General features: G+C 41.5%; 1 protein-coding gene across 5 annotated transcripts in view; it reads right to left on the bottom strand.

Annotated features, from left to right (window-relative positions):
- The window catches only part of LOC115134115 (inositol 1,4,5-trisphosphate receptor type 2-like), a 176,590-nt gene extending 164,505 nt beyond the window's left edge, over nucleotides 1–12,085 (bottom strand). For 2 of the 5 annotated variants that reach the window (XM_029667772.2, XM_029667773.2), the window contains exon 1: nucleotides 11,667–12,073. In XM_029667772.2, coding sequence (XP_029523632.1) covers nucleotides 11,667–11,758 — 92 coding nt within the window. In that variant the 5' untranslated portion in view covers nucleotides 11,759–12,073. Of the gene's footprint in view, nucleotides 1–11,666 lie in introns of all 5 variants that reach the window. The other 3 variants (XM_029667771.2, XM_029667774.2, XM_029667775.2) reach the window with 2 other exon arrangements.
- Nucleotides 12,086–12,361: the final 276 nt, after the last annotated feature.

The following is a 12,361-nucleotide window of genomic DNA, read 5'->3' as shown; positions in this document are numbered from 1 at the left end:
GCAAAGCACCCCCACAACATGCTGCCACCACCGTGCTTCACGGTTGGGATGGTGTTCTTCAGCTTGCAAGCCTCCCCCTTTTTCCTCCAAACATAACAATGGTTATTATGGCCAAACAGTTATATCGTTTCATCCGACCAGAGGACATTTCTCCCAAAAGTACGATCTTTGTCCCCATGTGCAAACGGTAGTCTGGCTTTTTAATGGCGGTTTTGGAGCAGAGGCTTCTTCCTTGCTGACCTTCAGGTTATGTCAATATAGGACTCGTTTTACTGTGGATATCGATACTTTTGTACCGGTTTCCTCCAGCATCTTCACAAGGTCCTTTGCTGTTGTTCTGGGATTGATTTGCACTTTTTGCACCAAAGTACATTCATCTCTAGGAGACAGAAAGGGTCTCCTTTCTGAGCGGTATGACGGCTGCGTGGTCCCATGGTGTTTGTACTTGCGTACTATTGTTTGTACAGATGAACGTGGTACCTTCAGGGGTTTGGAAATTGCTCCCAAGGATGAACCACACTTGTGGAGGTCTAAAATTTTTTGGCTGATTTCTTTTGATTTTCCCATGATGTCAAGCAAAGAGGCACTGAGTTTGAAATGTAGACCTTGAAATACATCCACAGGTACACCTCCAATTGACTCAAATGATGTCAATTAGCCTATCAGAAGCTTCTAAAGCCATGACATAATTTTCTGTAATTTTACAAGCTGTTTCAAGGCACAGTCAACTTAGTGTATGTAAACTTCTGACCTACTGGAATTGTGAAAGTGAATTATAAGTGAAATAATCTGTCTGTAAACAATTGTTGGAAAAATTGCCTGTGTCATGCACAAAGTAGATGTTCTAACAGACTTGTCAAAACTGTAGTTTAACAAGAAATTTGTGGAGTGGTTGAAAAACAAGTTAATGACTCCAACCTAAGTGTATGTAAACTTCCGACTTCAACTTTATGTATGCATGCATGTATGTACACACTACCGTTCAAAAGGTTGGGGTCACCTAGAAATATCCTTGTTTTTGAAAGAAAAGCACATTAAAAAAAAAATTTAAGCACATTTACATTTAAGTCATTTAGTGCAGAGACAACTCCGGGATGAGTTCCTTTGTTCAGTGTCTGTTTTCTTATACCAATCTTAATTCTTAATCTTTTATTTTTATTGGCCAGTCTGAGATATGGCTTTTTCTTTGCAACTCTGACTAGAAGGCCAGCATCCCGGAGTCGCCTCTTCACTGTTGACGTTGAGGCTGGTGTTTTGCGGTAACTATTTAATGAAGCTGCCAATTGAGGACTTGTGAGGCGTCGGTTTCTCAAACTAAACACTAATGTACTTGTCCTCTTGCTCAGTTGTGCACCTGGGCCTCCCACTCCTCTTTCTATTCTGGTTAGAGCCAGTTTGTGCTGTTCTGTGAAGGGAGTAGTACACAGCATTGTACGAGATCTTCAGTTTCTTGGCAATTTCTCTAATGGAATAGCCTTAATTTCTCAGAACAAGAATAGAACTGACGAGTTTCAGAAGAAAGTTATTTGTTTCGTTGCCATCGAACCCACAAATGCTGATGCTCCAGATACTCAACTAGTCTAAAGAAGGCCTGTTTATTGCTTCATTAAATCAGCACAAAGTTTTCAGCTGTGCTAACATAACTGCAAAAGGGTTTTCAAATGATCAATTAGCCTTTTAAAATGATACACTTGGATTAGCTAACACAACGTGTCATTGGAACACAGGAGTGATGGTTGCTGATAATGGGCCTCTGTACACCTATGTAGATATTAAATTTTTTTGATCAGCAGTTTCCAGCTACAATAGTAATTTACAACATTAACAATGTCTGCACTGTATTTCTGATCAATTGGATTTTAAATGGACAAAAACCATGTGCTTTTCTTTCAAAAACAAGGACATTTCTAAGTAACAGCAAACTTTTGAATGCTAGTGTGTGTCATGTATGTATGTGTGTGTATATAAATAAATTGTAACCTTTTTTTCACCTTAAATGCTTTCAATGAGATTAAAAGTAAGCCCGAGGATGAGATTAAATGCAGTCATTTACCCTGTGTAGCTAAATGACAGGTCTATGAACAGTTCATACACAATTCAGGCTACCTTATGGTTGTGTAAAGTAGCAAGTGACTACTAACCTGAAATGTGTTGACTTGTCTGTTTGCTTGAAAGATAGATAAGCACAACAGAAAGAGGATTGGACCCAGGGAGAGGATCAACCTCAGGGTAATTGAGCTTTTGTAAATGAGGTGTGACCTGAGGAACTTATTTAAGAGCTTATACTTACTATCATATAGGCTACTAATCATACGTCAATATGGATTTATAGAGTCATCAAAGCCTGTCGAGGCGAGGTTGCATCTGACGAGTATAGTAATGGCGACTCCAGCCAACATTCATGATACCATGGCTGGGTCTGAAAACATTACTAGCCGTCAAATCATTGCTTATACGAACCTTGTTTCCTTAATTCCTTGTCTTCTATGATACTCAAATCTAATTGGAGGAGGATGTCGAGGGCAAAGAACTTGGATACTCTCCTGCAATGTGCCTTGAGGGGGAGGTGAGGAATTGGAGGAATGAGGATGAAGGAAGCAAGGACTAAATAGTGCACTATAGGCAACAGGGTGCCATTAAGGATGCACAATAGTTGAGTTCCTGCCAAAATAGATGCTCAGGCATTACATTGCGTCAACCAATGGTTGCATGCCACGTCATCAAAAACCTATTATTTGGCAGGGACTACAATTTGTAGATGAGTGATTCTACAGCTCACTTTGCTCAAGCTGATCCTCTCCAACGGACTCGGAAGTTGTAGCTAAAAATGGGTAAATTAGGTACAATTAAACCAACCATCAAAGTATATTGTAGTGAATTCGGCGGTAGCCCTGACCGGGACTCACTTGACAGTCGCTGGATTCGGGCTCGAGTCCTGGTCAGGACTTCACCCCAAATTCGCTACATTGGTGACAGAAGTGTGAGGGCGCCATCCGAGAGGCATGTACACGTGACGAACTTGGTATAGACAAGCATGGGGAGTGGAGATACGCTCTCCCGACGGTTTGGAGTAATGTAGCGACCTTAATCCAATACCTAGCGTGCTCAGTCTCTAGACCCAGGTTAGAATCCCAGTTGGAGCTACCTCTCAAATTAGCTACATTGGTTGGTATCAGTGGCCATGTCCAATTACCCACACTAATGTACTACATACTTAAACCGCATACTATTTAGTACGTACCATTTAGTAAAAAGTATGCAGTATGCCACAACGCAGTAGAAGCTTCTGATTGGCTGAGTAGGTGGGGCAGGGCCGAGTGCAGGTGAATTTTTCCAAATTCAACAGAAATGCATCGGCATAAACTAGCCTGATATTAGCTCATTTCCAAATGTATTAATTTCTCTCAAATCTGAATAGAATAGGAATGGCATTATAGGCCTACTCAGGCTGGTGATAGACCCTATAGCCCATCTATCGGATTTAAAATGGACTGAAGACAACATAGTTTGGTTCCATTTCAACGTATTTATTAGTGTAATCAAAGTGCTGTAGCATATATAAATGAAATAGCCTAGTACACACACCAAAACTTTTAAAATGTTCAAATCAAAAGGCTATTGTACAGAACAAATAAGGACAGTTGGGTGCATTGCAAATTCAGAACCACTGGACAGGACAACAACATACTAAAGCACTGATCATTGGGAACAAGATCAGAATGACTTAAGGCTTGATCCATCAATTAAATAATGAAATAGGTAGCCTAACCTACAAAACTAAAACACTCCATGTGTTCAAATGAAAAGGCCTGATAAACATGACATCAGTAACACAGCCACATCCCGAATCCCGGTGCCGACACATTCAGGACAAGAGAACAAGAAACACTGAGAAAACACAAATCCACTTTGGGTAAAAATATGTAGCCTACGATGCAATCAATACTCGTGATCATTTTAAAGAGAACAAAAACTACTTAGCCTACATTTGAACACCATCACAGAAGCAGGCAAGTCAGTTAAGAACACATTCTTATTTTCAATGACGACCTAGGAACGGTGGGTTAACTGCCTTGTTCAGGGGCAGAACAACAGATTTTTACCTTGTCTGCTCCGGGATTTAATCTTGCAACCTTACAGTTAACTAGTCCAACGCACTAATCACCTGCCTCTCATTGTACTCCACGAGGAGCCTGCCTGTTACGCGAATGCAGTAGAAGCCAATCGTTGCACGACTGTACCTAACCATAAACACAAATGCCTTTCTTAAAATCAATACACAGAAGTATATATTTTTAAACCTGCATATTTAGCAAAAAGACATCCAGGTTAGCAGGCAATATTAACCAGGTGTCACTTCTTGTGTTCATTGCACGCAGAGTCAGGGTATATGCAACAGTTTGGGCTGCCTGGCTCATTGCGAACTAATTTGCCAGAATTTTACGTAATTATGACATAATATTGAAGGTTGTACAATGTAACAGGAATATTTAGACTTAGGGATGCCACCCGTTAGACAAAATACCGAATGGTTCATTATTTCACCGTCTCAGCCAGTAGTTTGTGTCGGGGGGCTAGGGTCAGTTTGTTATATCTGGAGTACTTCTCCTGTCCTATCCGGTGTCCTGTGTGAATTTAATTATGCTCTCTCCAATTCTCTCTTTCTTTCTCTCTCGGAGGACCTGAGCCCTAGGACCATGCCTCAGGACTACCTGACATGATGACTCCTTGCTGTCCCCAGTCCACCTGGCCGTGCTGCTGCTCCAGTTTCAACTGTTCTGCCTGTGATTATTATTATTTGACCATGCTGGTCATTTATGAACATTTGAACATCTTGGCCATGTTCTGTTATAATCTCCACCCGGCACAGCCAGAAGAGGACTGGCCACCCCACATATGCTCTCTCTAATTCTCTCTTTCTTTCTTTCTCTCTCTCGGAGGACCTGAGCCCTAGGACCGTGCCCCAGGACTACCTGACATGACTCCTTGCTGTCCCCAGTCCACCTGACTGTGCTGCTGCTCCAGTTTCAACTGTTCTGCCTTATTATTATTCGACCATGCTGGTCATTTATGAACATTTGAACATCTTGGCCATGTTCTGTTATAATCTCCACCCGGCACAGCCAGAAGAGGACTGGCCACCCCACATAGCCTGGTTCCTCTCTAGGTTTCTTGCTAGGTTTTGGCCTTTCTAGGGAGTTTTTCCTAGCCACCGTGCTTCTACACCTGCATTGCTTGCTGTTTGGGGTTTTAGGCTGAGTTTCTGTACAGCACTTTGATATATCAGCTGATGTAAGAAGGGCTATATAAATAAATTTGATTTGAAATAATAAACGTTTTGTTTTCTAAATGATAGTTTCCAGATTCGACCATATTAATGACCAAAGGCTCGCATTTCTGTGTGTTATTATGTTATAATTAAGTCTATGATTTGATATAGCAGTCTGACTGAGCGATGGTAGGCAGCAGCCGGCTTGTAAGCATTCATTCAAACAGCACTTTAGTGCGTTTTGCCAGCTGCTCTTCGCAATTGCTTCAAGCATTGAGCTGTTTATGACTTCAAGCCTATCAACTCCCGAGATTAGGCTGGTGTAACGATGTGATGTGAAATGGCTAGCTAGTTAGCGGGATGCGCGCTTATAGCGTTTCAAACGTCACTCGCTCTGAGACTTGGAGTAGTTGTTCCCCTTGCTCTGCATGGGTAATGCTGCTTTGAGGGTGGCTGTTGTCGATGTGTTCCTGGTTCGAGCCCAGGGAGGATCGAGGAGAGGGAGGGAAGCTATACTGTTACACTGGCAATACTAAAGTGCCTATAAGAACATCCAATAGTCAAAGGTATATGAAATACAAATGGTAGAGAGAAATAGTCCTATAATAACTACAACCTAAAACTTCTTACCTGGGAATATTGAAGACTCGTGTTAAAAGGAACCACCAGCTTTCATATGTTCTCATGTTCTGAGCAAGGAAATTAAACATTAGCCTTCTTACATGGCACATATTGCACTTTTACTTTCTTCTCCAACACTTTGTTTTTGCATTATTTAAACCAAATTGAACAGGTTTCAATATTTATTTGAGGCTAACTGGATTTTTTATTGATGTATTATATTAAGTTAAAATAAGTGTTCATTCAGTATTGTTATAATTGTCATTATTACAAATAAATTAAATATATTTTTTAAATAAAATAAATCAGCTGATTAAATCGGTCTCGGCGTTGAAAAATCATAATCGGTCGACATCTACTTCTGGCATCTTCGAAATTAAGTTCCCTAGTTTTGTTGTTTGGCTACTTGAAGAGAACTAGGGCCCATCACTCGCAGACCACCTCTTCCAATACATTGTGGAAAAGGGTGCATATAATTCTACTATTCGCATACTGAAAATGCGCCATGCGTGATTTCCCGCTATTCGTTGATTTCGGTAGAGCATCCACATAACTAATTGATCAGCTGTTGTCAAAGCCGAAATTAGTATTACATCCAGGCATTTAAAGTACACTGGATTTTCGAAATGTCAAATCATTAAACTGCCTATTTAGGACGCAAGTATGGGTATTTGGACACAACCATTGATGTGACCCTTTAAACTTCTTTGGGATTGGTGTCCCTTCCACAGGATGGTTGAGCTAACCTGGGCTAATGCGATTCGCATGTAGTTGTATGTAACAGGAACATTTCCCAGGACATAGACATATCTGATATTGGCAGAAAGATTAAGAAGAATTTAAGTTAACTGCACTGTCCAATTTACAGTAGCTATTGCAGTGAAAGAATACCATGCTATTGTTTGAAGAGAGTGCACAATTTTGAACATGAAAAGTTATTAACAAATTAGGCATATTTGGGCAGTCTTGATACAAATATTAACAGAAATGCAATGGTTCATTAAATCAGTCGAAAACTTCACACACAAAATCTAAACTGCACCTGGGCTGGAATAATACATTATGGCCTCTCTCTTGCATTTCAAAGATGGTAAAAAAATACAAAATAACGTTAATTATTTTATTTGTATTATCTTTTACCTTATCTATTGTGTTATATTCTACTACATTCCTTTCATATTTCCAGAAACGTCAAAGTGTGTCCTTTCAAATGGTACCACGAACATGCATATCCTTGCTTCAGGGCCTGAGCTACAGGCAGATTTGGGTATGACATTTTAAGCAAAACATTTTTAAAGGGCCTAATCCTTAAGAGGTTTTAACAGCCCCTATTTGACTCATTTTCAGCTACAACTTCGAGTCCACTGGAGAATTTCAATTTGAGAAGTGAGGTGTAGAATCACTAATCTAGAAATAGTATTCCCTGCCAAATAATAGGTTTAGTGTGATAAAGATGTTCAGAGCTACGTCTCCCCTGGCTCAGGCGATCCCCCTACCAAACACGCACAACCAGGCATTGATTGATTGAGTGATTGGATTCATCTCTTCAGTAGGTCCTGTGATTGAGTGTAGTCTGTCCCAGGAGTGTGAAGGAAAGGCACTGGAGCGAACAGCCCTTGCTGTCTCAGCCTGGCCAGTTCTCCTCTCTCCACCTGGATTCTCTGCCTCTAACCCTATTACGGGGGCTGAATCACTGGCTTACTGGTGCTCTTCCATGCCGTCCCTAGGAGGGGTGTGTCACTTGAGTGGGTTGAGTCACTGACGTGATCTTCCTGTCCAGGTTGGGTTCATGCCATGGGAGAGGCCTTCGTGGGCTATACACGGCCTTGTCTCAGGGTAGGAAGTTGGTGGTTTGAAGATATCCCTCTAGTGGTGTGGGGGCTGTGCTTTGGCAAAGTGGGTGGGGTTATATCCTGCCTGGTTGGCCCTGTCCGAGGTTATAATTGGATGGGGACAGTGTCTCCCAACCCCTCTTGTCTCAGCCTCCAGTATTTATGCTCTAATAGTTTGTGTTGGGGTGCATAGGATCAGTCTGTTATATCTGGAGTATTTTTCCTTTCTTATCCGGTGTCCTATGTGAATTTAAGTATGCTCCCTCTAACTCTCTCTCAGGGAACCTGAGCTCGAGGACCATGCCTCAGGACTACCTGGCCATGCTGTCCCCAGTTCAGCTGGTTGTGCTATTGCTCCAGTTTCAAATGTTCTGCCCGCAGCTATGGAACCCTGACCTATTCACAGGAAGTGCTACCTTGTCTCGGACCTGCTGTTTTCAACTCTCTAGCACACCTACTGTCTAACTCTGAATGATCGTCTATGAAAAGCCAACTGACATTTACTCCTGAGGTGCTGACCTGTTGCACCCTCTACAACCACTGTGATTATTACTATTATTTGACCCTGCTGGTCATCTATGAACATTTGAACATCTTGGCCCTGTACTGTTATAATCTCCACCCGGCACCGCCAGAAGAGGACTGGCCACCCCTCAGAGCCTGGTTCCTCTCTAGGTTTCTACCTTTCTAGTGAGTTTTTCCTAGCCCCCGTGCTTCTACATCTGCATTGCTTGCTGTTTGGGGTTTTAGTCTGGATTTCTGTATAGCACTTTGTGACATCGGCTGATGTAAAAAGGGCTTCATAAATAAATTTGATTGGACACGTGTCAATTACAGAACATTTCCTAGGATTTCTACATGCAGCAACACTTGGACAACACGTGAATAATGCTGAAAATACCAGTAAAAGCACAGCCCTACATGTGGTTAGCTCAGTGTTTCCCAAGCTCGGTCCTCAGGACCCCAAGGGGTGCACGTTTTGGATTTTGCCCTAGCACTACAAGGATGATTCAAATAATCAACTAATCAAGCTTTGATTATTTGAATTAAAAACCAAAACGTGCACCCCCTGGGGTCCCCAGGACCGAGCTTGGGCAACCCAGGGTTAGCTGATATGTTACATACCTAAACAGGCGTCGTAACATCGAGCATGCACCTGCAATGTAGTCAGGCAGGATCTCTGCCACTGACTTCCTGGGCATTGAATGAGGGTTATTTTTTTAGGAGTGTGTAATGTTGATAAAGTACACCACACAGACCTGGCTGTCAGACTGCATCAGTTAATGAATCACTGATAGACTTTATACCTTTGCTTTAAAAACAGCTGAGCCCTCTACTATGCACTTTGCATTCAGACATTTTATGGCCTTGACATTTGCATTGAGATTGGCTTTGACCAGTTACTTTTCAGTAACATAAAGTAGGTCATATGATTCATATCGTTGGCATAGGTCCATCTGCGGCCTTTATAGGCTTCATCTGCCCAGGTTACAAGCCAGTCTGTCCCTATATAAACATTGTTCCCATTTCCCTTCCTTCCTGCTTGAAATTGCTGATCTGATACAGTGTGATTGCTGAAAGCAATGGGATTTCACCTATCCACTAATTTTACAGATCAGTGATTACATCAAGGACACATTGAAGGTATTAAAATATGGCTTGTGTGCCTCGTGAACACACTGGGGTTCTGAGTGACCATAATAGATAGGTGGAATTCAGGAGTGATCCTCTGCTCATGCCTGCTATGCTTTTGGAGAGTGGATGTTTGAAAGCACAGAAAGAGAAAGTAGATTGAGAGAATGTGAGAAAGAGCGGGAAGTGGGTGGGGCAGATTCAAGCCACAGAGGCAGTCTGTCAATTCAAGCCTGTTCCTGGCCTAGAGGGCAGAGTGCAGAGCTGAGAAATTCACTGAAGTGCTGGAGCCGCATTTGAACTTTCTTCTTGTAGTCACTATAAGAACTCAGCTTGTCTATTTGGTGCATTAGTCAATTAATATTTGTAGAAATTCTCAGATGGTCCTTGGAATGAACTGTTATTTATTATAATAAACTTCCATCCCTTGGAAAAAAAAAAACAGTACAATGAAGTGATAATGCCATGGCATGGGTTAAGTTTGTCGAGGGCCAATATATCAACCAAACACCGGCTTCCACTTTCATACAATGGGTTACCACCATATTCAAATTATGATTGACATATTTTCATTCAAAAAATATTATTTTGATGAATTTTTCATACTATTTCATCCTACCACAAGATATAGTCCTGACACAAATCTAGGGTTGCTACCCAAGCCGGCTGGTCGTTCGTTCGATTGGTTCTGTTGCCAGAGACGCGACCCAGTTGTTCATTCTAAACATTCCGTTGCCATACTGGCAGGAAACATTCTTATCCCCTGCTTGCTAGCTAGCCAACGGCTAACTTACATTCACATCAAAAAAGTGCAGTCAGAATAACAGCAAAGCAGCTGCATTTGCATTTGTTTAAGCGGTTTTCTAGCGACATTGGGATACATCCATAACAATGAGGGGCGAATTGGCATAGAAAATGTGCTCACTCGTCACTGCTGTTCAGAGGAGCTAGCCAACAACACAGCTAACACAATCACTTCAAACTGAAGCTGGAAAGACTGCAAACTAGCTGCACTTCGTTTCATTTGACCTTTTTTCAAGTTACATTATATATATCCATAAAAATGGATTATACAAATCGCTGTTGAAAAAAAAATGTTAGTCTTAAAGAAATCTAGATGCTTTTTATAGCGGAGATCAAGTTTATAAATTGCCTGGCTGGGCTGATGAGAGCAGTCAGATGGAACAGACTAAATAGGCATTTTAACATCCTACATTTAGCCGGTGGTAACTTGTGGAATAGACACCAGCGGTTTTAACCAATCAGCATTAGACCCACCCATTGTATAATACTACACCATTTAAGAGTACTTGTTAGACCTACTCTGGGAAGAATCCATTCCCCAAAACTCTGAGTACAGGTTACTCACTGTGACCTTTTGTGCTCAACCAGTGGTCCCCCTGCCCCCAGACTATAGTGCACCTATATGCGTACCTTACTTTGGCCTTCCTTCACTGTTGTCAAATAACAGACCGTAAACCTCATTCAGATTCTGTGCATTTGGGAAAGGTTTTCATTACCCAAAAGTTAAACATTTACATGTTTTTAAAGTGGAAAGGTTATTGAAGGTTTTCTATCATAACTTTCAGCAGATGAAAGTATTGGCCACACACAATAGCACCTTTACAGTAACTGCAGACAACTGTGGTATTTTGGATAATCATACTGCACTCAAACTGATGTTATACTACACTGTACTGCACTTTTTTTTCATAAGGGTGAATTCAACAGCCCAACAATTATTCATGCTGCATTGGAGGACACCCTGGTGAATATATCATACACATTACACACATTACAGCTCTTCTTGATCAAACAGGTGTGAGCATTCAAGTACAATTCTTCAGCTGTCTCGCAGCACGTGCTACTACTGCAAAAAGGGCCACGACCTCTCACAAAACACTTCATACTATTTTGATTAGGTCATGGATTACAGTACATAATCCTTTCCCAGTAAACCATTTGGCATTTGACGCCCAGAGAGTAATAAAGTGGCTGCATGTGTACAGGACATTGCGCACGCGTTGGTTACACTAGCGAGGTACATGCACAAAGTTTGCATTCCTATTATACTTGCATAACGTGCAATGTTACTCATCTTCATTTCCTCCTTAAAACAATTGCTTGTGATTAGGCCTTTTCAACTTCCGACTTCTCAACCCCAGATCCACAGACACCAATCTCACACTGCATGTTACATTGACCCATTTCATGCATCAGACGCCAAACGAGCCTGTACCTGTTTGTCACAGATTTTCATGAAACATGGTTTTATATACACTTCATATTTAATTAGATTAGAGGGAACATACCCCAATGTACTGATGAAGCCATTGACAGTGCCTTCTGCGTACAGCGACACAATGTCTCCAATATGAAGAAAACTTGATCTGTTGTCTGACATTTTCGCTTAATTCTGTCCAAAAGTCGTCTTTCCAGTCTCGGTTTGATTAAGTTATTACTCTGATACTTTACAATGTATCTTGGCAACAATCCTGCGTATCACTCGTCAAATTGCGAACAACACCGCCCCGAAACGAGACATGTTTTCACGTTACCAGTCAAAATTACAAAAATACGACAAAGGAAAAACTTGGAGTTACTGTAAACAAACGGCCGATTTAGTTTGTGAACCCAACTTCTTCCCGTGTTCAGACAGCATAATGTTCTCTCTTTCACATCAACTTTAGGGGAGGAGACTGGTTCTGTTGGAGGCGCAGATAGAGAACCAGTCAGCCTATGCCGTCTAAAGTAGGCCCACTCATATCCAAATGCTTTGAGAAGCAATGGATGTACAATTATGCTATGTAAGTGCGTACATGAGTAGACACAGCAATAAATTCTATAATAGAACATTTCCTGGCTATTTATTGCAAAATTGCTCTGTAATGAGATCAATTAGTGGACATCAATGGCCTGGAGTTCCGGGTTATGCAATGGTGTGAGTGTGCTTGTGCGTGGGTATGTGTGTGTGTGTTGCCGCGTTCAAAACAACTGGGAACTCGGA

This window comes from Oncorhynchus nerka, linkage group LG9a (assembly GCF_034236695.1).
Source record: "Oncorhynchus nerka isolate Pitt River linkage group LG9a, Oner_Uvic_2.0, whole genome shotgun sequence".
In the NCBI taxonomy this organism is placed as follows: Eukaryota; Metazoa; Chordata; class Actinopteri; order Salmoniformes; family Salmonidae; genus Oncorhynchus; species Oncorhynchus nerka.
Note: the sequence above shows the minus strand (reverse complement) of the source record. Positions and strands in the feature narration are given on the sequence as shown.